The 27,975-nt window shown below is 35.7% G+C and overlaps 4 protein-coding genes across 5 annotated transcripts; 1 reads left to right on the top strand and 3 right to left on the bottom strand.

Annotated features, from left to right (window-relative positions):
* Window positions 1–3,823: 3,823 nt before the first annotated feature.
* LOC143459585 (sialate:O-sulfotransferase 2-like) lies at window positions 3,824–5,635 on the bottom strand. The gene is made up of 4 exons (XM_076956801.1): window positions 5,469–5,635; window positions 4,698–4,798; window positions 4,362–4,556; window positions 3,824–4,182 (listed from the first exon to the last, which is right to left on the bottom strand). Exons 1-4 carry the CDS (start codon window positions 5,633–5,635, stop codon window positions 3,824–3,826), a joined length of 822 nt encoding a protein of 273 aa, XP_076812916.1.
* Window positions 5,636–9,201: 3,566 nt separating this feature from the next.
* LOC143460483 (failed axon connections homolog) lies at window positions 9,202–14,211 on the bottom strand. 2 transcript variants are annotated; one of them, XR_013117893.1, is made up of 5 exons: window positions 13,771–14,211; window positions 13,349–13,469; window positions 12,927–13,259; window positions 12,385–12,781; window positions 9,202–9,683 (listed from the first exon to the last, which is right to left on the bottom strand). XR_013117893.1 is itself a non-coding variant. In XM_076957984.1 (4 exons), the coding sequence occupies exons 1-4, from the start codon at window positions 13,800–13,802 to the stop codon at window positions 12,458–12,460; spliced, it is 810 nt and encodes a 269-aa protein (XP_076814099.1). In that variant the 5' UTR covers window positions 13,803–14,210; the 3' UTR covers window positions 10,911–12,457. The 2 variants fall into 2 exon arrangements, 1 of the variants encoding a protein (XP_076814099.1); XM_076957984.1 differs by lacking the exon at window positions 9,202–9,683 and having other exon boundaries at window positions 10,911–12,781; window positions 13,771–14,210.
* Window positions 14,212–15,934: 1,723 nt separating this feature from the next.
* On the bottom strand, window positions 15,935–19,675 carry LOC143459735 (sialate:O-sulfotransferase 1-like). Its single transcript, XM_076956993.1, has 7 exons — window positions 19,448–19,675; window positions 18,957–19,071; window positions 18,612–18,793; window positions 18,279–18,486; window positions 17,507–17,757; window positions 17,171–17,365; window positions 15,935–17,006 (listed from the first exon to the last, which is right to left on the bottom strand). The coding sequence occupies exons 1-7, from the start codon at window positions 19,638–19,640 to the stop codon at window positions 16,648–16,650; spliced, it is 1,503 nt and encodes a 500-aa protein (XP_076813108.1). The 5' UTR covers window positions 19,641–19,675; the 3' UTR covers window positions 15,935–16,647.
* A 1,373-nt stretch (window positions 19,676–21,048) lies between these two features.
* LOC143459733 (sialate:O-sulfotransferase 1-like) lies at window positions 21,049–27,140 on the top strand. Its single transcript, XM_076956991.1, has 7 exons — window positions 21,049–21,842; window positions 22,962–23,076; window positions 23,287–23,468; window positions 23,594–23,801; window positions 24,089–24,339; window positions 24,924–25,115; window positions 25,453–27,140. Exons 1-7 carry the CDS (start codon window positions 21,527–21,529, stop codon window positions 25,809–25,811), a joined length of 1,623 nt encoding a protein of 540 aa, XP_076813106.1. The 5' UTR covers window positions 21,049–21,526; the 3' UTR covers window positions 25,812–27,140.
* Window positions 27,141–27,975: the final 835 nt, after the last annotated feature.

The following is a 27,975-nucleotide window of genomic DNA, read 5'->3' as shown; positions in this document are numbered from 1 at the left end:
AATATAGTTACGCATAAAACTGTGGGATTTAAAATAAGTTCTGATTTAAAGTATGTACAAAAGCATTATTGCTTTAAGCTATTCACCACAACCGTAAATACAACGCTAACTGCTTTTCAAATAAGGTGAGGTTAGCTCCATTAGCGTTTTAAGTTAATAATTAACCAATCGACTTTACATCGGTCGTTTTCTTCCATGTAACAGATAGCAGAAAGTCAAAACACACATTGAGTATAGTTTTCCATGTGCTACAAGGCACAGAAGGCACATTTTAAAATATATCCAAATGTATGGGTCTATTTACATTTTTTGCTTGAATTAATGTGCTGCCATCCGTACACTGAATAGAACAGAAAGCTGTGATAGTTTATGTCAATCTGTAAATCTGACTACATCATTTTTCTCAACAAACTCACTCAAAGATGTCATGTTGAAAAGCGATACATAGACCGTTTAAACTGGTTACGAAAGCATTATTTCTTTAAGCTATTCACCACAACTATAAACACAACGCTAACTGCTTTTGAAATAAAAAAAAGTCGCCGAAGAAACAAAAAAACGAAGTTTTTATTCAACGCACAGCCTCGCTTGTCATGAATACACTGTATACTGAATACAATACATCCGTACACTGAATAGAATTGAAGAAAGCTGTGATAGTTTATATCAATCTGTAAATCTGACTATATCATTTTTCTCAACGCTGTATTTTAACTGACGTAACTGGTTCAAGTTTAGTTACCCTGTCAATGGGGCCAGATGAACCGGGGTTCAGGATCAGTTAAACCTTAGAAAGATTATGGCAAAAATTACAGTCTATCAATACCTAAAACCAACAAATTCAAACGGACAACAAAATTAAGCAAAGTTTTGTAGTGACAAGTGACATGAAATCAGTTTGCAGGCTTCAACATTACTCCAATCGATCAACTTATGCTGTAAAATTAAACGGAAATAAGTAGAGCTCGTATCTTCTTTGTTTCATCAGCTGCTATTGGATGGGGGAGTGTGGGACAAGAGTATCTGATTTAAAAAACGAACATTCATCACCACCTTTAAATGTAGCTTCAGTGAGTTATGGTTCAGCTGGGACCTTGTTGATGCTACTGGTTAATGACATGGTTACCCAAGGATTACTAACATTTCAGTCCATCTAATCTATATAAATCAAAACTACTGGACTACCTCCTATACTGCACATCCAGTATTGGATCGGCCGCTGATGCAAGTAGGCCTACTGTTTTAGGAACAAAACAAACTCCTGTCACTTTTACATTAAATTACATTTACCTTCCCAAACAATACACGCAGCAACCCTGAAAATTGATTTAAAGACAAGATGGAGGTATTATCTTTAGCTTAGTACAGGTAGCGCTGAAAGTAATTAATACTTTTAATTTAGGGCGAGGAAAGCAGTGGTTCAACTTACTTGCTGGTTCAATTAACTTCGTTCTCTCCCGCCTAGAAGACGCACAACTGGTATGAAATACTAAAAATCTTCAATATGTGGATAGAAGAAATACAAAACATTCAATATTGAAACTGATTACACAATTCTACAGCTTTCTACAGAAAATAAACTAAGTCAACCGCTTGAGTAGATGCAAAGAGATGCGACTTAACCTCTGACGCCAATTGCGCTGCTTAGTGCTCACTAACAGTTGGGTCTATGCCCAATGTGATGAAATGAGCGAGCGGACAAGTAGGATATTCACTCCATTGAACGCAAGCGCTATTAATGGCTGGGGTTTAATTTTTTTGTTTTGAGTGGGGATATGAACTAAAACATTACAAGCCTATAATCGTTATAAGAATACCTTCAATCGAATTACTAATTAAAATTAGTCAATTTACCTTTTTTCGCTCTAAATCTCTGAGTTAATTATGCTATAATACATGAAAAAGAGACTAATAATATTGCTTAAATCTGAACGAACTTTGATGGGAAAAAATCTAGCTATAGCCTACGTGCACAACCTATCGCTGCGATATGTTTGTTAGAATAAATTTGTTTTAGAAAAGCTTGTTATATTGAGAGAATAGTCCCGATTTGTTATTTTCTGCGTGGGTTATAATGTTTGCGTTGCCTGACAACTACTGCACACCGTGTAGTGTTCGTTCACCAACAGGTAATATAAAACAGGCATTTTAATAATATGTACGTATTTTTTTCGATGGAGATAATAATCTTTATTAAAGGACAATTGCTGTTTTTTAAAAACCGAGTGTCCTACAATAACAATAACGTAAATTTTTCTTAACCATTAGCCACGCAACGCACAAAAACCCCGTCCATAAATGCAAAGAGATTTCAAAGAGAAATTTTTATTATTTTCAAATTATTTTCCAATTATTATTTTATTATTATTATCTTTTGTATAATTATTATATTTTTATATTTATTATGTTATTATTTCCCAAAATTATTTTCCAACAGCAATATAAATTTAGTACAGTTTCCATGAATTAAATTCTCCAGCACACTGATCTTGTTCACAGCATGGCCATAAAAAGAACGAGTTAAAATTTAAGATATATTTATCATAATAAAGATGAGACTAAAACCTAAAATTTTAAAACTAACATGCGGTGCATAACAGTTAGAGCGGCTTATAATTATAAGTAAATATATGGTAAACATTAGTCAACAAATAATTACAACAAACGTTTGTTTTTTTACGAAACACTTTTAAAGCTCAGCAATGCTGAGTATAAGCATGAGCACTGAAAATGTTTGAATAAAAAAAAAAATTGTGTTTTCTAATCAAATGTTCACTAATGTTTTGGCTATATGGTGTGTTTACTCAAAATTAATGTACCATAATAAACTAGTATATAGGCTTATACTAAAATAATAAAATCAATACATAAGAATCACAGCAAAATAACATCCTATCATTTTGTTGTTATTACGCTTTCATTATACGTCTAACCTTTTGTCTGACACTCGGCTTTAAGTTTTAAATTTTTTCTTAAATTTTTAATTTAAGATTTTAACCTCTTACATAGTTTTTTTTTCGTTATCGTAAAAGATAGTGGCTTTTAGGCAAAAACCCAAAATCCTCAATTTGAAAATTGCCGAATAAATTTTTTCTACTGTTTACAAAGCTTGCTTAAAATATTTTCATGGCATTAGTACTTTTACCAATAAATTTCTTTATAAAGGATTTTCTTTCAATTTAAAAAACATTTTTATCTTTCCATGTCACTTTACTATTGGTGGGCAAAGTGATTAACTATGTCAGGTGGACGTTAATTTTGGAAATCACTTCAAAACAGATTTCATTGTGGATAATCTGCGATTAGGATTGGAATCTCAAAAGATATTTGAATCTTTGTTTCAAGTAAAACGAAAATGCATAATAAGGCAGTATAACCGTTGTCAACAGAAACGCACGCACGCGTCATTAGAAATTGAAGGAAATGGATATTGATTGGATCTTTATTAAAATATCATGTGTGCTTTTTATATTATATATATCACGATTAGCAATCGAAGGAAAAAGTATGTACTACTATGCAAGTACAGTATGTGCGGCAGTAAAAACAACAGTATACTATAATAACTACAGTAGTAACAACAGTACAACAAGGCAGTAAAAGCAGAACACAAACAGCAGAAATATAAATACGAGTATTTTGAAGGGATAAGCGTAAACGATAAACGATTCATAAATTGATAAATATCTGTCAAGTCCATTAAGATATTCGTACTGTATACTATTCAGATACCATTCCTATAACTAAAAGTTGCCATTAAACTATGAATGCTTAAAACTCTAACAATACTGAAGCAATCTACGACGCAACAAATAAATATATGTCATAATTCTCTTTCATAGTTTGGAAGCGGTGGTGCCGAGGTGACGTTTTCTTTCATATAATTTTTTAACCTTGCAACATATTCGTTTATTAATTCTGTTTGGTCTCTTGAGTAAGGATTGAAACCATCTTTCCTGGGCGACCTCTTGAACAACCCGGTGCTCTCCAGTTGCAAGCAAAGCAAACGTTCTTCCAAGTTAGTGACCTTAAATCCTATGAAGTCAACAACCCTTCGCATTTGTTTAACATGATCTTGTTTGAGGTCTTCGTAATAAACGACGAGAGGTCGAGATGATGCCAAGTAGACGAGATTTTTCTGCAACCATTTTGACGCCATTTTGCTAACCTTTCGATTCCATTCTATAATATCAAGCGTAAAGGAGTTAGCCATGTAAAAATTAGTTGTGTAATTCAAATTAAAAACCATTTACAACCTACATCTTTAAAATTCAAAGATAAAGGTAAAAAATCACATTATATTAGATTATACCAAACAGAAAAGCACTTCGACTAATATGCAGGCTATAGAAGCTATGTACTTGAACTGTGAAAGATCGCTGCGCTTCCAAGCCATGTATGCGACTCATTATAGCTTTTTCTAGTAAATTCGGCCACAATAGTATGAAAAGGATTTCGAATTAGAACAATGCTTTTAGAGGAATTACTCATTGCACGATGGGATTTGATAACTAAAGTTCTTCCACTTGAAATATCGTCAAGTTCTCCAAGAAACCCTGAACACATTTTATTGTGCTGGTAAATAAATTTAACACCATCAGTATATCTATTTAAGGTATTAGTTAGTCATACAAAAACTGATAAAAAGGTTAGTCAAAAAATTATCAAACGCTATTTGGTGGTCAGGTGTGTAATACCTCCTGCGGCCAAAATATCGTCGTAATAAATGCTTCCTGTAAATACACCAGTTGCGATTTCTATTAAATATCTCATCCACGTATTTCCCGCACCAGGAAAACTTATGAGAAAGATTTGTTCCGACGTGTTGGGAGGTAAAAATATCCAGAGATCACAGCAGAAATCTTGTGCTGAAGTGCGTCATACTGCCACCGTGTGAGAGTCTGTAAGTGCGTTTGCTTTTAATTCCAAAGCATAGTGGATTGGAAACCTTCAACGAAAATACTTACGCACAGTAACAAACATAATGTTTAAAATACGGAACCAGTGCTAACAAAAATAAACTTTAAATCCTATATAGGAGCTACGTACTTATCTTACTTTTTATAATAAAGGCGAAGTCCAGAGTATTAAAGACTCGAATTAACGACATCATTTTTTTGCGCATAGTTGTTATTTTTTTATTTAAACATGTTGAAGCTTGTAATTTAGAACGAAGTTTTGTTTTTGACCATGACGAAGCAAAACGAAGCAATTTTGTAAAACTTCTAAACGCGGTTGATGTTCACAGAAAAGTTATTTTTGTTTTCCGTCAAGCTAGTTTTCAAATATCAATTTACTTGACCTGGCCACAGTGTTATTTGTCAAATGACTCGACTTGACTGGTGACTGGAGGTTAATAATTTGTTTACGACTCCGTTATAGGCGAAATGTAAAACCTGCACACTTTAATTACGTGTCTTAGAATATTTCATAAAATTATAATGACTAAAAACTTCTTTCACACTCACTGGTCAGTAGTATGCCCGCAGTGACACTCATTTGCAGCGGTTACCATCGACAAGGTTTGCTCCTTTCTCTCACAATACAAATAACACCAAACTGGTGTAACCTGAGACTGACTTGCAGCCGGTGCTAAGATTGCAGTTTTAAAGAAGTCTGGTGGTAACTTGAACATCCCTAGAAAGTGATTTGACAAGTCTTTTTTGGTTGGGGCTCCTGAAACATATAAGTTATCTTTTGTTATAATTATATTTTGAATATAGAACAAAATGACAACAAGCAAATTTTGAAATAAATTATATCCTTTTAGCAATCGATTTTTGAAAACAGGTCAGATAGGCCTACTAACCTTTCTAGACTACTCTTTGGGTAGCCCTACTATATAGCATTTACTTAATTCATTAGAGCGGAACAAACAGCTGATGTAGAGAAATCATAATTACGTTCCAAAAATCAAACAAATCACATTAATGATCATGCTTGTCAGCAACTAGATAAATGAGTCCTGTCACAAATTATCAATGATAACAATACTCTCTAGTGGCGAGAATGAGTTTTATAAAATAAAATTGTTTCCAAGAGAATCTCTTGGGATTGTGCTAATTTTCATAATTAGTCCTTATTCCTACAAAGTCTGGTGTCTGTCTTTAACGATAAGCGCTGCTCTATATTTTGGTTGTGTTCAGTATACGGGTTTGATTACTTCCGATTAGAGCATTCAGTGCGTTAGTCATCAATAGTTCAGTTTAGTAGTGCCAGTCGATTATTAACAGTCTATTGAATGTAACTCTATTTTGTGCTCTGAGTAACCGTTTCGTTCAGAATAAATAATATATCAATATTCAAGATATTGGCAGTGTGGTTTGGTACTGTGATGCTCAACCAGGCTATCAGAGGTTAATGAACGCGCTATCAATGGAGTCAGAATAACGAACAATCGATCAAGCTGTAATTAACAACAATCAACCCCAACAACTAGCCCAGTTAGCGTAGGATCTGTACTTTTCTTGTATTGCAGACCGTTTCTTTGGGCAATAACTTTATTTCAAATCAAGGTGAAATTTCCTCAGGTTTTTTATGTCTGATACTTTTCTCCGATTTTAATCCAAATCGAGATTGACTGAATGTCTCGTTTACTATTATAATGCCCTTTTGGTCAGTGTTTAACAGAGCTGTTGTGACCAGTGACTGGGTTCTTGTGCGTTTAACTTGAATGATATCGAAATTGAAAAAAATCGTTTTTTTATTTTCCATAAATGGTTTATTTTGAACGTTTAAGAAGTGAATAGAGCGACTACACTACAGTGACTAGCCGTTATAGCAAGAAGTTTCCCGGACCTAGGAATTTAGCGTGACAATTGCGCTGAAAAACTACGACCTTGCACAGATTTCGAAGCGAGCATCATGCGGCGGTTTGCTAAAAGTAAATCTTTTTATTCATAACTGCCATTGATCACAAACTCCCACGCCACGATAGCTAAAGGGTGGGCTCACATCGCTACACATCACATCCCTACACATCACATCGCTACTGACAATATGTTGAAACTACAGTTGTTACAGAAAATTGTTGTTACAGTTGTTACAGAAAATTGTTCTTCAGTTGTCTAGTTCCGTTGATTTTAAAGCGTTTAGTGATGTGCAACATTGCCATCGGCCAATATTTGCAAAAACAAGTTTAGTTTATTGAAGTAGAAAAATGTAGTTTGTATAAAGTTTATTGAATTATTATGATAAAAATTTACTTCTATATAATGCAGCATAATGAAGTTTTGATTGTACTTGTAATACCTTTGATGCTACAAAACAAAGTTAGTGTTTTGAAAGTTATGCTGATAAATGCAAATAACTTCTATATAACTACATTTACATATGTCGCCATTCTTTCGAACCGGTGTTAGTTTGTGAATTGTCACAAATATTGCAGTTTCGTCACCTATACTTGTTCTACAACTTATCGAATATTGGAAAAAGATTGCTATGTACACACTGCAAATATACACAGTATATAGTTTATGGGTAAGAATCAGAGAAAATGGCATTTTCAGGCCTCATTTACTAAACAAAGTTGTTTTCTTCAATATAAGTAACGAACGGTTAAGAAATATGGTTGAGTGACTTTGCTACCTGAACCAAGCAATAAATCGTGATTTATATATAATATTTTCATCTATACGTAGAAGATAGGAATATAAGAGCCAAAACAGCCGTTCTTTTCGTTATCATACTTTCTTAGTTTCATAGAAATTCTTTCCTTAATCAATGGTGTGGTCCCATATTGTACATCCAGCATTTTCAAAGCACTTGGAAACCAACGATGCGATATATTTCATTTGGTTCGTATATTGTTGCAGATTTCGTTTGTGCCCAGATCTTTGATGTTTGTTTTAGTACGAAAATAAGTCGTTTTCTTCTTGTTACATTCTTAGATGCATTACTCAAAGGTTGTTGCAGTTATTTTGATCACATTCTGGATATCACTACTAATTAGTTTACAGCCAAGTTACATGGGATTTAAACGGAAAACGGCGATTCCTAAGAACGAATCTGCACTAGTCATGAACCAAAAAGATCCCCTTTCAACATCATCGCCAACATCAAATGAGATGTTTACGTCATCAATATCCATCGGTAGTGAAAGAACGTTCATGATAGGAACTGGACAAAGTTGGACCTCGTCAGCTCAAGTGATTCAACAGGAAATTGAGTACGAATTGAGATGCAAAGGTAAATTAACCACGCAATTATTCTGTTAATACAACTTTATTTAACTTTATTGCAATTATGATTTTTTTTAACTTTTTCACCTTGTTTTGACTACAACTTATTCTTTGCTCTTGGTACATTTTAAGTACATTTTTATCATATTTTTAAATGCACTTTTACTATATATTTATGTAAGCTGTTTTAGAAAATTTGTTTTGCTTTCTTCAATACACAGAAGCTCTATTTATTTGTTAACGATTTGGCTTTACAAATAAACAGCTAAACTTAAAACAGCTTGCTGCATATTAGTTATAGCAGCACACTCACTTTTGTATATTAGCTTTACAAAATCATTTTAAGTAAATTATGAGGGAAATATAGTTTAACTGAATAGGTAAACAACTTGGAAGAACGTTTGCTCTGCTTGCAACTGGAGAGCACCGGATTGTTCAAGAGGCCGCCAAGGAAAGATGGTTTCAACCCCTACTCAAGAGACTAAATTAAATTAATTAACGATACCATTGCAACTCTGAGGAGTTACATTGAAAAGGACGCAAAATCTCTACCTCCGCTTCCAAACTACGAAAAGCAACTCTAACATGTATAAGAATGTGGTAAAATCCACAATTTGTTTCATCTTATAATGTTCAATTTGTTTCATCTTGTTTGTTTCATTTGGTCGCTTACTCATTCATCCAAGCAGTTATAAAGATGGAATAAAATCCTTTGACTTTAGTTACTGCAATTAACAATCGCTGTCTTTGTGAGTCTCGGAATATATTTCTGCAAGAAAAGTATGATGAAACAAAATTTTTGCATTTCATTCCTGACTATATTGCATCATCAAAATCAATAGACGACATGGCCATGTTTGAAAGCGTCATGTGATTTTGTGCAGAGTCGTAATGATTCGCGTCAGTAACTTGAGATATTTTGACTTGACCCCGAGACTCATTCTCAGAATTTACATAAATGACTTAACTTGGTTAAGTCAGTTCTTGTTAATATTAGATTTTAAGGTAAAACAAATGGTGGTAAGTGATCGGTTCTTTTTATTGTTGGAAATCCTACAAATTGATGTAATATTGAAAATACTGTTCGATAGAAACAGTTTTAGATGAATTGCAGATCACTTTTTTCCAAATAAATCAATACATTTTATGCGCCTCAAATGAAAAAGCTAAATGCAAACATAAAAATACCTGAACTGAACCCAAAGTGCAACATGACATGACAAAGTACAAACTAAACAGTAGTCTACCTTGAAATGATATGTTAAAAGTATGCATAACAAATGGTACAAAAATACATAAAACAAAAAACAATCGATAAAATTCAGAGAATAAACATGCCAAATCTGCAAAAGACGCATGAATGGTGTGAACAACAACACACGCCTTATGTCGACAATGTAAAAAGGTCGTAAATTTCAAACAAGCATTTTACATTTGTTTGCGTATACAAAATAGTTTGGTTTAAGTTCTTCTGCATAATAGCTTGTATACAACGAGTAATGTCGTGACGCGACACCTTATCGAAAGACACTTTATCGAACGACACTTAATCGAACGACACCTGATCGAAAGACACTTTATCGAACGACACCTGATCGAAACGACACCTGATCGAAACGACAGTTGATCGAACGACACTTTATCGAACCGAAAGTTGATCAAACGACACTTTATCGAACCGACAGTTAATCAAAACGACAGTTGATCGAACGACACTTTATCGAACCGACAGTTCAAGCAAGATTTTTGCGTGTTTCTCAAACATTGAAACAATGGGTCATTGTGATGTTCAGCTATCTGTCCATGTTTGTTTGATAAAGTTGGATTTTGTAATTTTTGAGATATTGTGATATTTATATAATTTTGCTCTCTCTCCGCATTGAAACGTATTACTCATTTACGCACCAATAACTTGACTAACTATTCTTTTTCGTTCTCTTCTCACAGCGGGGGCGCGGCGTAACAAGAAGAATTTATAGAAATGTGTCACTTTTAGAAATACCTAATTTACACTAAATTCACTTTCTTTAGTTTTACAATTATGATGTATACAGGAAGCCAGATGATGTTTCTACTAACCTGTAATAATCTCATCAGTCTACGACGCATAGGTTTCTAGTAATTAACGATTGCAAATGTGTGTGCGGGGTTGGCCACACCTAGCTTTTTTAGTAAACTCGCGAGCCTGGTTAGGATAGGGTTAAAAGATCCACAATTTATCGAAACAACTGACGATATGCACTGTTAAAAGAACGACAATTTATTAAAAGAACCACAATTTATCGAAACAACTGACGATATGCACTGTTAAAAGCACGACAACTGACGAAGTGCACATTTCAATCGCATTCATTTAATTACAAGTTGTGTGCAATTGCTCGAAGATAACTTTTTATGTCCATATTTGTTGAGTCATAATTTTCAACTATGCTCTTCAGCCGTTGGTTGACAGCGTCGTAGCGCTTCTTCCGAGGTGGGCCATCGATTCCAGCACTCAATTGCTCAATTAACATTTCGTTGGAACCTTGTTCCCGCTTAATTTTTTTGACGAGTCTTCGAAGCGTCGGATGGGATAATGAGACACGCTTGCTGAACGCATTGTGCCATCCTTCAATGCTATTATTCGTTCTTGGAAGGTCATCTTGAACCCGGTGGAAAACATTCCAACACCGGATAGGAAATAGAGGTTGACGACGATTCCTGCGACACAACCGTCCAATCCAAGTAGTTTCAAAATAGTCAATGTATTCAGACAAGTGCTGCTCATCGTCGTCACTGAACGTGGCCAGGAAGTCCTCGAACCGTTGTACAACGTCGTCAGGCGGAACGAATGCCAGTGCCTGGAAGCATTTTATGCGAAGGGCGTGCTCTGCATCTTCATTGAACCACCGCTGCAGAGAGAGAGCCTGAATTTTCCGGAAGCTACATTGGCCAAAATGGAAAAGGTAGCCGAGAATTTCTGCCCGAGGGAAGCTGGAAGAAAGAGCATTATATGCTGTATTTTGACCTAACGTAACATTTTGACTTTATCTGACCTAATAACTTCTATACCACACGTCGTACAAAGCTGAAATTTGTTTTGTGCTTGTTTCATAGCATTCTGAGCAGGTAAAAAAAATTGACCATAATGACTTTTGGTTGCCCTACTCATAAATAAATAATAACATATAAATAAATGAAATATTTCCTGTTGATTATGAATTTATATCACAGACTACGGTAACACTTTTTCCCTTCTAGCGGTTAGTCACTTTATTTACTTACCTGATGCCTCATTAATACAATAATTCACACTCACTTCAGTACATTGACTCTGCAATCTCAATCGTACCAATCACAAGAAGCGCAAAATATCTGTATTCACACTTCAACAACACAGCATTAAAGTGACACTTGATGCTGCTTGCTTTGTGAAAGTTTTTCAACATCTGGTGACAAGTCATATGAAGCAAGAACCAGAACATTTTCTAAATAGGCGTCGGAAATGCGTGATCTTAGCTTGCTTTTCGTGAATTTCATTGTTGAAAATATTTGTTCACATGTGTACGTGCTACCAAGCATCGAAGCCATTTATTTTGCGCTGTCGGTCAAGCTGGGACAAAGACTACTTTCAAGAAGCTACTTTGTGTAAAAGTCAGGCAGCGACATGCCCCTTCCTATAAAATTTTGCCTTCAATTCCTTACTCTTTGTATCTATAATGACTAGTCTAGTCTACTGTACAGACAATCTCGTACTTAGCAATTCTCGTGCGTATTCTTGTGATATCTTATTAATATGTGGGCGGGCCGGCCGCCATGCGAAATCGAACACTTTATGATACAAATATAAAATATAGATATAAAATATAAATCGTCAACTTTATGATATATACATCACAATTCATTAATGCACACCATTACAAAGACCGCACATCACAATGGCTCATTGTTTCAATGTTTGAGAAACACGCAAAAATCTTGCTTGAACTGTCGGTTCGATAAAGTGTCGTTCGATCAACTGTCGTTTTGATTAACTGTCGGTTCGATAAAGTGTCGTTCGATCAGCTGTCGTTTCGATAAAGTGTCGTTCGATCAACTGTCGGCTCGATTAACTGTCGTTCGATAAAGTGTCTTTCGATCAGCTGTCGTTTCGATCAGGTGTCGTTCGATAAAGTGTCTTTCGATAAAGTGTCTTTCGATAAGGTGTCGTAGTACCGAGTAATGTAATGGTTTTGTTATATCACAATGCTGTCTGTAACTCTGTATTGACACAATGATAGTGTTTGGACAATTTTTGATCAACCGCATTGCTGTTGCATTTCATCCCAGGATGTTGTCCCTTCTGGAATACACAGCTTATCCCAATCCGGCCAATACATTTGCTTCATTCTCTCAACATACGCGACTAAATTGGGATGATTTTCCGTTACGTGTTTTGCAGAGACAGAGTTGGATCCAGTGAATATGATTAACCCGACAAATCCGAAGATGACGGCATCTACTTCGCTTGGTTGGGAGCCCATGAAAAATTCCTTCTCACCCAAGAAATCGGCGATGGCTCCTAAATCCAACTTTGCAATTTTCAGTATCTCTTCCTCGCTGTGTCTTCCTATGCCCTGCCCCTAAGTGTATGTAATATAGTTGTTACGAGTAAATTAATAATGAAATTGAAATGTCAATCAGAGCTTAAATAAAATAAATTGTTCAACAACACATAAACTACTGTATACTTGAAGCTTTCTTTATCAATAAAAAACATAAATTTACCCTCATGTTTTTACGTAGTTCTGGTCTTAGTTTCAAAGACGTATACCATGAAAACAATTTCGTGGCGAATCTGTTTGGAAATGGTATTAAGTCCAAAATGCTATCATCCATCAACCACCGTTGGTATGCTAAGGTCCAGTAGAGATTTTCTTCGACGAGTCTTTGAAAGGACAAGGCGATTGCTTTCTCAGCTGGGGTCAAATGTGCGTTTAGGTCTTTTTTATATTCAGAATTTAGATGCTGGATAATAAACGAGCTGTCTTCCACGATTTTTCCATTGTGTTCAATATACGGAATTTTGCCTTTCGACGACATTTTGGTGGTAAACCAAGGCTGTAAAAAACACAACTGTGGTTAAATATTTCCGTCAAAAATAAATATAAATGTCTACAAAAAGTCAGCTGTTTTACTAATATGTTTACCTTATACTTTATATCAGTCATTCTTAAGTAGGTTTGAAGTTTCAGATTAAATGAAGACAAGCATGGCCCCAAGAACGATTTTCCAAACCCAAAGACAGTGATTTCATCCTTAACGACGTTTCTGCAACAGAAGCACGTATTTACACCGTGCATAGCATAACGCTGATGACGTGCGCTATGCTATGTATGCCTTGCACTCAAGTGTATGCATAAACTGTGTTATACCGCATTTGCTGCAAAAGCTGTAAAACGTGACACTATTTTATCTAAAGCCGGCACACAACTTGATTGCTCCGAGCGCAGTGAGCAATTGCAGATAGAAAACAATACCAAAAATACTCAAACTATGGGTGCCTGGTTGATATCAATACCGTACAGTTTGACGATAAAACCGTTCAATAAAATATTGTACTGAGACTTACCCGCTTGACTGCGCTTCCATTTTGCTTGACATTTGTCTTTTTGTCTGCTTGAGTATTCAGAAATAGCAACAACAATAACACAACTAATACGAATTTTTTCGAGGTAACAGTCAGTAGTCGGTATTCGTTTGCTTCTTAATGTGTTTTGAACCGAACTCTGTGCGCCAGACTTATTTATACACACTTCTACTCAAGGACACGTCTTGCCTGGCAGCAAAGTTGCGTCATTACGCGCTTTGTAATCACTGTCAGCTGACCGGATAAGCCGTGACTAACGTGACTTAAATTTTTCGTTTAGTATACATTATAGACATCTCACGATCACGGTTTGGCGTGATACATGACGCAACTGTAATCAGGGGAAAAGCCGTCATATTTTACTGTAAAGTAAACCAATTATCTTCAGTTTGCAGAATCCTTACTCTTCCTTAAGTTAAGTTACGCAAGTCTTACGGTGCTGCTCACTCTCGCATGTCAAGGTACGCAACTATTTCTGTAGTTACGAAAGGGGTGAACTTACCTACAGCAAACCTAAATTTGGGGTTTTAAGTAAATTATTAAAAATTAATTTATCTACAGCATAAATATATAATTTTACTAACCGAAAACTACCAAGAAATGTGGTATAAGGTTACGATTAAAGTGGCATTCTTGCTAGCTAAGTGCATGTATCTGTGCCGTTAAGCGTTTGTTAAGTACACGGCAATGAATTAAGTTTACCGAATAGTGATTTTAATACCTGTGACAACAAGGCATTACTATTGTACAACGGGACCACGCAAGTAACAGCAAAGCGTTTAAAAATCATACACAAACCTACAGTACATCAGAAATAACAATCTTATTGTCGGATCAGCCGTTCCTATAGTATGTTGCGTCGTCGTACTATATTTCTTGGCTGTATTTTGTTTTCTTTTTTAGCAATAAAATTTTAATGCGACAATATAATAAATTAAAGTGTAAAAGAAGCTTGCAGTGAAGATAACGGAAAAGTTACTGAACCGCAACGCGCAGGACAAGCTACCAGTTTTTTTTTACAAAAACAGAGAAGAATTTTAAAAGTAGTTTTAAAGGAGTGAACAATGTAACTTAAGAAAATGCAAGTGTCGAACAGGAGAACAAGCACACTATAGTTTATTATCATGACAAATTAGTTTTAAACTTTAGGTTTATTTTATCTTTATCATAATTATTAGAATGATTTTATCGATATTGTTCTCGTTATGGCATACTGACCCATAAACATGGTTAGCTTGGAGAATTCAATTTATGGAATTTTTACCATGTCTTTACGCAAATACTTTTGAACGTGTTTCTAAAAAAAGTATATTTTTGGTATAGGGTTTTTATAGTCACGTGACCAGTGTGGGTTAAAAAATTTTGATATCATGACGTCTAAAAGCCTGATGTATAACATGCATGCATATAACTATGTCATGCATTTAACTACAGACATGCGTAAACATTTCCAGTTTTACAAAGAACTTTGCAGTTCTTAAGCTTAGGTCACGACGAACGGAGTGGACTTTGTACTTTAACAGTTTTTTCACCAAACTGGCCGACAACTAAAATTAGTGAAAGAATCGTCTTATTTAATTGATATGCATTTCATGCTGGCCAAGCGAAATACATCCTCGCACACACCAGAAAAAAAGGACTAAAAAAGGTTGGGAACCACTAGTATAGGCTATATACTTTGAGAAAAAGTATTACAAAATTATTTTCTGCAATTTCTCTCTTTACGTCATACACTCTTCAATTAGTACTCGATGAATGAACACCAGGCGCGTTTAACACAAACAACTTGAAGCCGAACTGCTTGTGAGGTTCAGTTATCTCTACACGGCCCACTGTTAGCGCCATTGGCGTAGCCAGAAAACAATTTCAAGGTCCAAATATTTCATGAGTTCAAGTGAACTAGAAAGTGTTTGTTTTAAGACACCGCCACCTGATGTAGAAGTCTATAGACACAAAAATTGGGGGGTGGGGAGCATGGCCCAATTTGCCCCACTGGCTACGCCTATGGTTAGCGCCTATATGGGTGGCAATGCAAGCAAGATAGCATAACCTACTGCTTGTGGCTTTTTCATTTATCAACGGTATTGCGCATTATTGTGCGAGTCTGACAACATGATTCCCATAAACTTATCATAGCGATACAATTTGTGCATGTACAACTAAATGTTATCAATCGTTAGTCACATTATCACATGTTAACATCATCAGTTACAATTCTGGGAGCATAGCAGGCCCCAAAAGAATTGCGACTTGTACGGGTTAAAGAGGAGGTGTGCGTTTACAGGCAACTGCAGCTGTTATTACGCATACCAAGAAAAACAAACATAAAGCAGTAGTACACATTTTGCAAAGTCATTCACAAAATTATACTGTGTGCTAGGGCAATTTCTATTTTTTAATAATATTTACATTTTTAGAGATAGGCATGTAGGTACAATTTTTAGGGTTGTATGAGAACAGTGAGCTAAATCAGGCAATACAATACAACTAACAACAAAAACAGATCAAAACGTGCATATCAACCCGAACTTGTGCAAAGGCCAACGCTCGGAAATCGGGCTCGAGCGATGAGAAATTATCGCCGAGTTTAAATCATACAAAGACTTTGCTCAGTCCGAAGATAAAGATTACGATATCATATTATCTATACGGTTAATCATAAATGACAAATGCGCTATGCATCAGCAGGTAGTTTGAAATACCAATCAATCAGCTGCATTTAAAATAAATACCGACATTATCCAAACAGATAAAATCTACTTATATATATTATATGGGTGTATATATATTTGTAATTAGATCAAAGCTTACAGCTCTATAGCTATTGAAGCAATCTACGACGCAACAAATAAATATATGTCATAATTCTCTTTCATAGTTTGGAAGCGGTGGTGCCGAGGTGACCTTTTCTTTTATATAATTTTTCAACCTTGCAACATATTCGTTTATTAATTCTGTTTGGTCTCTTGAGTAAGGATTGAAATCATCTTTCCTGGGCGGCCTCTTGAACAATCCGGTGTTCTCCAGTTGCAAGCAGAGCAAACGTTCTTCCAAGTTGGTGACCTTAAATCCTATGAAATCAACAACCCTTCGCATTTGTTTAACATGATCTTGTTTGAGGTCTTCGTAATAAACGACGAGAGGTCGAGATGATGTCAAGTAGCTAAGATTTTTCTGCAACCATTTTGACGCCATTTTGCCGACCTTTCGATTCCATTCTATAATATCAAGCGTAAAGGAGTTAACCATGCAGAAATTAGTTGTGTAATCGTTTACGACCGACATCGTCAAAAGTCAAAGATAAAGGTAAAAAATCACATTATATTAGATTATACCAAACAGAAATGCACTTCAAGTAATACGCAGACTAGAAGCTATGTACTTGAACTGTGAAAGATCGCTGCGCTTCCAAGCCATGTATGCGACTCATTATAGCTTTTTCTAGTAAATTCGGCCACAATAGTATGAAAAGGATTTCGAATCAGAACAATGCTTTTAGAGGAATTACTCATTGCACGATGGGATTTGATAACTAAATTTCTTCCACTTGAAATATCGTCAAGTTCTCCAAGAAACCCTGGACACATTTTATTGTGCTGGTAAATAAATTTGACACCATCAGTATATCTTTTAAAGCTTTTAGTTGGTCATACAAAAACTGATAAAAAGGTTAGTCAAAAAATTATCAAACGTTATTCGGTGGTCAGATTTGTAATACCTTTTGCGGCCAAAAATTGATCGTTGTAAATGCTTCCTGTAAATACACCGGTTGCGCTTTCTATTAAATATCTCATCCACGTATTTCCCGCACCAGGAAAACTTATGAGAAAGATCTGTTCCGACGTGTTTGGAGGTAAAAATATCCGGAGATCACAGCGGAAATCTTGTGCTGAAGTGCGCCATACTGCCACCGTGTGAGAGTCAGTAAGTGCCTTTGCTTTTAATTCCAAGACATGGTGGATTGGAAATCTTCAACGAAAATACTTACGTACAGTAACAACCATAATGTTTAAAATACGGAGTCAGTGCTAACAAAAATAAACTTTAAATCCTATAGGAGCTACGTATTTATCTTACTTTTTTATAATAAAGGCGAAGCCCAAAGTATTAAAGACTCGAATTAACGACATCACCTTTTGTGCATAATTAATATGTTTTTGTTTAAACATGTTGAAGCATGTAATTTAGAACGAAGTTTTGTTTTTGACCATGACCAAGCAAAACGAAGCAATTTTGTAAAACTTCTAAACGCGGTTAATGTTCACAGAAAAGGTATTTTTGTTTTCCGTCAAGCTAGTTTTCAAATAACAATTTACTTGACCTGGCCGCAGTGTTATTTGTCAAATTACTCGACTTGACTGGTGACTCGAAGTTGATTATTTGTTTATGACTCCGTTATAGGCGAAATACTGTAAAACCTGCACACTTTAATTACGCTTCTTAGAATATTTCATAAAATTATAATGACTTAAAACTTCTTTTACACTCACTGATCAGCAGTATGCCCGCAGTGACACTCATTCGCAGCGGTTACCATCGACAAGGTTTGCTCCTTTCTCTCACAATACAAATAACACCAAACTGGTGTAATCTGAGACTGACTTGCAGCCGGTGCTAAGATTGCAGTTTTAAAGAAGTCTGGTGGTAACCTGAACATCCCTAGAAAGTGATTTGATAAGTCTTTTTTGGTTGGGGTTCCTGAAACATATAAGTTATTTTTTGTTATAATTATTTTTTGAATAGAGGACAAGATGACAACAAGCAAAATAGAAATAAATTAAAGCCTTAGCAATCGATTTTTGAAAACAGGTCCGATACTGAACCTTTCTCACAGAATTTTGTGATGAGATAAATATCGACTGATATGTCATCTCGTGGACATCTAACTTGTGGATAAACTAAAATCTTCTTCTCGCATTTGTTGCTCGGACTTAATGGTATATGATGTACAAGTAAGTCTCCACAGCGGCAATGACTTGTTGACCAAGCTGCAAGTCGCAACTTCCTGAAAAGGAGAGCAAGACTGAATTTATTTTTGCAATCAATTTACGCTATACATGATTTCAAAAATAGGAAATACGTTTTAATTAAATTTGAGGAACTGTTTACACGTGACAGGATCTTTGTTCCAGCTTGTTTTAAATTCATTGCTGTGTATTTACTTTTACTTTTTCGAGCAAATCTCGTAGCAGTCTTTTACTTTATTATTCCTCATCGAATAGACCCATTCTTGTTTAAAAAAACTGTGTGGCTTTTCTTTACAGAAGCATCCGAGGTAGCGAACTGCATGGAAATAAATAATGTATAAATTATAAAAAGAAACAATGCAAGAATATTGTTTTAGGGTTTTCCCAGCTAGTTCTAAGGCGACAGAGATGCTAGTTAAGGTGCAGCACAGCTACATTGACAAGACTGCTGGGATGTTACATATATTATTAACTCAACGGATTGTACAGTCATATGTTTTCAAACAAAATAAAAAGTTAAAGTTACTCTAAAAATGTCTATCAGTTTGAGATGGATTATAGTGCATGCAAAACTATTAAAAGCTGTACACGTGGTACAGTAATGTATGTATCAAATTATTTGCTACTGAATAACTAAATACCCCCCATTAATACTTCAATTTGCAATTTGTAATCGGTTCTTAACCACTTGCCTTCACATCTTGTTGTCCATTCTTCGTCCCCTGTGAGATTGGTTAAGAAAGTTGGCTTCTGTCTAGGTTGCATTTCGTAATGCTTGTTTTGTTCTATTAGATTGTTTGACTTTCTGTACAACATTAGTAGTATTCCAAGTGTAATCAGAACAGAAACAACCGGTTTCGAGTGCCTTGCAACAGCCTTTATCATTGCAATTCAGGATTAAATGTATTATTTTACGTTGATCTATATCTGATGAAATGTTCTGTATTTTCAAAAAGTTCAACAACATGCACACATGCAAGCATTAAGCACATGCATTATCCAGTTATAGTGTTCCGTTTCAAGTTATCAATATTCTTAGTCCAGATACAATGCAAACCACTTTCTTTCAAATATGGTCACTTTCTTCAGACAAATTTACTTGTCATGAAAATATCCGTTTTTTGCCAAATGCCTTAATGTTTAAACTGACACTTCATGCGTGGTTTCACTCAAGTCAAGTCATTTGGAAATGTGATTGAGACCAATACAATGACTGAAGTCATTACTACATTGGTTTCGTCAGTCTCACATCTCGACTATACAATCTATTCCGGTAAAATGGAGACTGTTTTCCTGTTTATTTACCTATTTTTCGCTTACTTTCCAACATATTGCAAAGATTTATATTTTGCTTGTAACCAATTCTTTTTAAACTAAACACCGGAAGTACTCAGTATAGAAACGCTGCTGCCCATGGAATGCATGAAAAGCAATCGAAGCATTATCACTCAAGTTGCCCTGGCGACAAGATTGCGTCACAGGAAATTATTCGTTTTCACAAAAAAATAGCACTGGTAACAATAATGAAAGAGGAGACTGCCTTTCGATTTTGTCAATTTCATTTAACCTGCACATTGAAAATTGTAAAATCTACTCAGGAAAAGTAAGTGTTACGTATTGGTGCCAACACCCAACAACAACCTAGGCAACCTAACCTTAGGCAGGCCTAAAGCATGGGCTTTAACCATGACCTTTCCTGGCTTGGATTTTGCACGCCTCCTGCGAAGGGACAACTTTGGTAGAAGAATTTGATTTCACACGTCAGCCTTCGTTTCTAGAGGTGGCTTCAAACCAAATCTGAACCCAGCTCAAGCAATAGTAACATATGTGGAAACAAAACAAAGCGCCAAAGGCACTCGAGGAACGCTAAACACAATCACAGGATCAAGAAACAAAATAGTTATCATGCAGTGACTTTGAAGAAGAATCGATCAAGCAGTTAAAGGACGAAGGAAAGAGAAGCTCTACTCCCCCCCCCCCCCCCCCCCCCCCCGCCAAATTAAAGGAAGTGAACAATTGAAAAACAGTAAGCTGGCCAAGGTTTGCTACAGTTTCAACATATACCGTCAGTTATAATAAAGAGCGTTCCGTCCAGATCAAGCATGGCGTGGGATTTGTGGTCAATACAGTTATGAGTAAAACTACTGTATTTAATTTTGTTAAAACGCATGATGCTCGCGACACAATCGGTAAAAAACTCGTAATTTTCAGGATAACTGTTAGGCTTGAGTTGACTCGACAAACTATAGCGCTTGAGGCGTTTTAAATTAATAAGTTCGCTAAAGCTCGTCTGGTTGTGCCGAAAATTTAACGTGTACATAAGGTTACAAGGTTTACATACACAGGAAAAGATAAGCTACAGCGACATGAGAAATATGCAATATGTGCTGCATATATATAGGATATGCAGAAGTTTTGTAATAATTACTTCGACCACAGGGCTAAATTGCAGAAGGATAAGTGACATAGCTTGTACGCGTAATTATCGCTTATGTATTGTAGCCAATTGTTTCTAACCCAAGCCTAGACAATAGCTTATTTGTATTTGAAAGTACAAAACGCAGTCAAACTTTGATTAACTGTTGTTTTGGTGCTGATTCTCGTAAGTAAAAGAATATGGCTCGAATCGAAACGAAGATATCTGCCGAAAACTTCAGATGTAAAACTGGTGTTATTTATAGAACATATTGATGTTTGTTGTTATTTAAAAAGTAAATTATTCTCTAATTAAGCGACATCTGGTAAGACAATAAGTTTTATTAGGAATTGCAATGATAAGCAGAACTGCATTAAGCCGGAAGTCGATTATTGTATTTCTGCTGGTTGCACTTGGAATATTATTACTGGTATTTAACGGAAAAATGAACAATCTAATAGAAGATAAGCATTTTAAACAAACATATCTTAAACAAAGGCCGGCTCAGCACAACAATGATAAGCCTTTTTTGTTTAAGTCGCCGAGTGCGCCAAGCGGAATAGTTAATCCCACGAAATTCACTTCCTTGGCAAGTACACCTTTAAAACCGACAAAAATGTCAACTTTGTCGACACACCGAGAACAAAAGAACTTAAAGGCAAGATGTGAAGGTAAATAGCCATTACAATTCATAGACATAAAACAATTATTTTGAACCGAAATTATACGAAGCCGTTTTTGCTTTTCAGCGGTTATATACAGCACTGAGACACATGAAGCGTTTGGAAGTTTTTGATGAATTAGCATTAACCCAATCGTTCTTAAACTTGATTAAACCGTTCTTAAGCTTGTTAAGAGATAAACTTGACTTTCCAGTTTTGTTAATTTTGAACAGATGGTAGCAACCAGTTTAGAAAATGCTTTACTATGCAAATTAAAAATGATTTACGTGTGGCTGAGCAATCTAACACTCAGACATAAGAAATGTTGTGGTTAGGCGAATAGCAATGAAACAAGAACGGAAACCATGATGCTTAATTATTCTAATTGTATTATATTTAGCGATATCTTTCAAACACATCATGGCAAATTTATATTCTTCTTTTTGGCTTAAAACTATAACCAGGGTTGCCATACCGCCTTATTTCTAATACTTGTCCTTATTTTAAAGATCCGTGTCTTAGAAAATATGTTTGTCCTTTTTTTCTAAGAAATGTCCTTATTTTCATTTGCGTCCTTATTTTTGTTTTATTTTTAGGGCAGAGGTTCGTATTTTGGGCATTTTGACACCTTTAGTATACCATTTTGTACCAAAGAGATACCAAAATTAAGGACATGCAGATAGTGTCTTGTTTTTGTTTTTTTTAGGAACATTGGTTGCCTTCTCCTGTTGTGCACTGTTTAAGGTGGTATTCGTCTTTCGTTTCCTAGTCGTCCTTATTTTTGAGTTGAGACCGATGGCAACCCTGACTATAACTGTTTAAACGTTTTTTCTCGATATGAAAATCTCGCGAAATTCCGTTTGGCTATAGCCAAATATTAACTGCTTGTCACTTGAATTGTCACGGAATCTTTGTAACCACAAACGTTGTAGCTACAAGTAAAAGTTAATACACATAATGATCCCATAAACAAACAACTTTTTATATAACTGATGGTCGGAAGGTCTGCGACCATCTTCATAGCCTGGAACTGGCCTACCAGCTACTTCGTTGCAAACTCCTCCAACTTGATTTTAAACCAATAAACTTTCACTCATTGATTTGACAATTTCATTTACTTGTCTACAGTTCGTTACCTCGGATGCTTCTGTAAGAAAAAATCAGAAATATTCTTTGAAGAAGAATTGGCCTATACGATGAGGAATCGAAGAGTACAGGACTGCTACGAGATTTGCTCTAAGAAGTAGAAAGTATACTTTTGTACATACTGTGTACAGTTTGTATGCAACAGGCCTACTATAAAGCATTTCATACATGCTGCTTGATACTAAAACATTCCAGCATTTCTTCAAAGTTAATTGAAATATGGTTCTTATTTGAAGTTAAAGTATAAAATATTTGCAAAATTAAATTTAATTGTAATCTCGTAATCGAATGGTAATCTTCTTTTCAGGAAGTTGCGACTTGCAGCTTGGTCAACAAGTCATTGCCGCTGTGGAGACTTACTTGTACATCATATACCATTAAGTCCGAGCAACAAATGCGAGAAGAAGATTTTAGTTTATCCACAAGTTAGATGTCCACGAGATGACATATCAGTCGATATTTATCTCATCACAAAATTCTGTGAGAAAGGTTCAGTATCGGACCTGTTTTCAAAAATCGATTGCTAAGGCTATAATTTATTTCTATTTTGCTTGTTGTCATTTTGTCCTATATTCAAAAAATAATTATAACAAAAAATAACTTATATGTTTCAGGAGCCCCAACCAAAAAAGACTTGTCAAATCACTTTCTAGGGATGTTCAAGTTACCACCAGACTTTTTTAAAACTGCAATCTTAGCACCGGCTGCAAGTCAGTCTCAGGTTACACCAGTTTGGTGTTATTTGTATTGTGAGAGAAAGGAGCAAACCTTGTCGATGGTAACCGCTGCGAATGAGTGTCACTGCGGGCATACTGCTGACCAGTGAGTGTAAACCTCCTTTTTCAATAATTTGTTAGCAGAAGTAGCAGTTATAAAAGAGTCGAGACATTTAAAAACCAAGCATATAGCAGCAAAAGTTACGCGTTCACCTCTGATACACATCATTAAAAAATCGTTTCTGTCTCGTTTTGCTGCTATGTTTCACAAAACTTGAAGGTTGCTATACTTCCTTCAAATAGTATCAGCATGCATCAAAATTCTCTTTAGGCTTATTACCGTGTGTTGACGTTCCTTTTGATACTTTAAGGTGTTGTGCAACTTTTTTAAAGGTTTTGTCTTAAGTGTTCTTTGGAGTCAAAAGCAACCGCACTTACTGACTCTCAAATGGTGGCAGTATGGCGCACTTCAGCACAAGATTTCCGCTGTGATCTCCGTATATTTTTACCGCCACTTACGTCGGAACAGATCTTTCTCATAAGTTTTCCTGGTGCTGGAAATACGTGGATGAGATACTTAATAGAAAGCGCAACTGGTGTATTTACAGGAAGCAGTTACAACGATCGATTTTTGGCCGCAGGAGGTATTACAAATATGACTTTTAGGAGGTATATGGGTTTCAAAAAAGGTTTAATTTCTTTGATTATATCTATATGTAGTAAAATTATCAAAAACGCAATTACCCGAAAATCGCTTCATGGGGATCCCTGAAATTTTGCATGTAAACTAAACTTGTCTGATACTATCTCATACTTAAATATGGCAAAACTCCCATATCTCTATATCCCGTTACATGGGTCCAAAGTCAAAAGTGTATTTTTGGGCATAAAAACACATATTTCCCACTTTTTCTTGCCAATTTCTTGCCAAATTTTCCGCACAACCTGGAATTTTGAAACGTGCCATATGCTAGGGGAATTCCAAAGCTAGAAAACATGCACCAATCCTGCTGTCTTTTGATTGATCTTAACAGGGTTTTTAAAGCCCTCCGTAAGACGTGTAACGAAATCAGAGAAATCTTATTTTTGGAGTTATACGCCTTCTATAGCGTTTGAGATATTTTTTGAACAAGGGTTTTATGCGTTGGTACAACCGAACTACCTGAAAGCTTGAAAAGATATACTGCTGGTGTCAGACTTATTTACCAGCACCATAAAATGTTTTCAGGGTTTCTTGGAGAATTTGATGACATTTCAAGTGGAAGAGTATTAACTATCAAGTCTCATCGTGTTATGAGTAATTCTTCCAAAAACATTGTCCTTATTCGAAACCCATTTGATAATATCGTCGCCGAATTTATCAGGCAAAAATCCAAATCTCACACTGCGCTTGGGAAAACCAAGCTATTTGAAAGTCCAGGTACAGTATAGCAGAGATTGTTTACGGCACATCAGTGTACATTATGCCATTATTGTGTATTGTATCATTATGTTATTATGATACACATTATTACATTATGAACAATATGTCCGTTTCCATGATGATGTGATTTTACGCTTTTGTCCAAAGCGCTTACTTTTGCATTGAAATGAATTAATTTAAATTAAAATGCCTACTTACGGGTAGGCTTAATTTTATGGTTTCTTTCGTTAGTTTTACCACTGCATGTGATGGAAGTGTCCCATTGTGTGGTAAAGTATGCCTGTATGTAGGCTATAGCTCATTGATTACGTTCTGTTTTTTATGAAATTTTTAGAATGGAATGAAATTGTTACTGTGCTGTCGAAAAGGTGGCTACGAGCCAATACCAAGTACTTGGCATCATCTCAACCTCTCGTCGTTTATTATGAAGACCTCAAACAAGATCATGTTAAACAAATGCGAAGGGTTGTTGATTTCACTGGATTTAAGGTAAACAACTTGGAAGAACGTTTGCTCTGCTTGCAACTGGAGAACACCGGATTGTTCAAGAGGCCGCCCAGGAAAGATGATTTCAATCCTTACTCAAGAGACCAAACAGAATTAATAAACGAATATGTTGCAAGGTTGAAAAATTATATAAAAGAAAAGGTCACCTCGGCACCACCGCTTCCAAACTATGAAAGAGAATTATGACATATATTTATTTGTTGTGTAGTAATTTTCTTCAATAGCTATTGAGCTGTAAGCTTTGATCTAATTACAAATATATATATACCCATGTAATATATATAAGTAGATTTATATGTCTGGTTAATGTCGGTATTTATTTTAAATGCAGCTGATTGATTGGTATTTCAAACTACCTGCTGATGCATAGCGCATTTGTCATTTATGATATTTATCGTAATCTTTATCTTCGGACTGAGCAAAGTCTTTGTATGATTTAATCTCGGCGATGATTTCTCATCGATCGAGCCCCGATTTCCGAGCGTTGGCCTTTGAACAAGTTCGGGTTGATATGCACGTTTTTATCTGTTTTTGTTGTTAGTTGTATTGTATTGCGTGATTTAGCTCACTGTTCTTGTACAACCCTAAAAAACTTGTACCTACATGCCTATCCCTAAAAATGTAAATATTATTATAGTTATAAATAATAATAAAGGAAAATTTCCCTAGCACACAGTATAATTTTGTGAATGACTTTGCAAAATGTGTACTCATGCTTTTGCTTGTTTTTCTTCGTATGCGTATCCGGTTAATTGCATAGTCAAATTGCCAAGCCTTTTTATGCGATTAAACGAATTATGCGTTTATCCGAAAGTGCAAATTCCACTTATTTTCTTACTTGACGTGCGAAGCTAGTCACGTGTAACGACATCAACACGCCCGCACACGCAATCCACTAACATTTATTGTGTGTTGCGATCATGAATTCATTCAAACAAAACAAAATACTCTGACATTTATTGTTTAATCAAGAAAAATACTGCGTGATTGTTGTTTATTTAATTTTATTTTGCATGCTTTCTTGCATTTGTGTTTCTAAATCTAAACGAACAAATGTGGCCATGTCCGCCCCTTCAAACTGTAGTCGTTGGCGAATTGTATCAAGTGCATGCAGAACTTCTTTATTTTTTGGTGCAGTCGCAGCGATTGCGTCAGCAGAGCTTTCTTCGTTAATGTCGTCTTTTTTCTCTTTCTGTCGTCTTTTGCTGTGTGCTGCTGTGCTTTTGATTGTTTCGTAACACAGTTACACAGCGCACTTCAAGTCACAAAGCTCATTCATTGCGTGTGCGCACTGCGCTTCCAGTGCGCGTTGTTTTCAATTTTACCTTTTAAAAACTTTTGAATAATCGAATAAATTACCTTCATTTTTATTCAATTAAGCGGATTATGCAATAAACCGTTATGCGATAAACCGAAGTATTATCTTTACAAATAATAGACTATGGTTTGGGATTTGCGCTCTTCATGCGATAAAACGGATTATGCGATTATCCAGAATGCAATTAATCGGATTCGACTGTAACACCTGCAGTTGAATGTAAACGCACACCTCCTCTTTAACCCGTACAAGTCGCAATTCCTTTGGGGCCAGCTGTACTCTCAGAATTGAAACTGATGATGTTAACATGTGACAATGTGACAATGTGACTAACGATTGATAACATTTAGTTGTACATGCACAGATTATATCGCCATGATAAGTTTATCGGAATAATATTGTGAGAAACGCACAATAATGCACAACACCGTTGATAAATGAAAAAGCCACAAGCAGTAGGTTATGCTATCTTGCTTGCATTGCCACCCATTTATGCGCTAACCATAGGCGTAGCCAGGGAGAGCAAAAGGGGCCATGCCCCCCCCCCCCAAGTTTTGTGTCCATAGGCTTATACATCAGGTGGCGGTGTCTTAAAACAAGCACTTTGTAGTTCCCTTGAACTCATGAAATATTTGGACTCCCAATTTTTTTTCTGGCTACGCCAATGGCGCTAACAGTGGGCCGTGAAGAGATAACTGAACCTCACAAGCAGTTCGGCTTCAAGTTGTTTGTGTTAAACGCGCCTGGTGTTCATTCATCGAGTACTAAATGAAGAGTGTATGACGTAAAGAGAGAAATTGCAGAATATAATTTTGTAATACTTTTTCTCAAAGTATATAGCCTATACGATTCTTTTTTTAGTGTGTATGAGGGTGTATTTCGCTTGGCCAGCATGAAATGCATATCAATTTAATGAGACGATTCTTTCACTGATTTTAGTTGTCGGCCAGTGTGGTGAACTGTTCTCAAACTGTTCCAGTACAAAGTCCACTCCGTTCATCGTGACCTAAGCTTAAGAACTGTAAAGTGCTT

This window comes from Clavelina lepadiformis, chromosome 5, assembly GCF_947623445.1.
Source record: "Clavelina lepadiformis chromosome 5, kaClaLepa1.1, whole genome shotgun sequence".
NCBI lineage: Eukaryota > Metazoa > Chordata > Ascidiacea > Aplousobranchia > Clavelinidae > Clavelina > Clavelina lepadiformis.
Note: the sequence above shows the minus strand (reverse complement) of the source record. Positions and strands in the feature narration are given on the sequence as shown.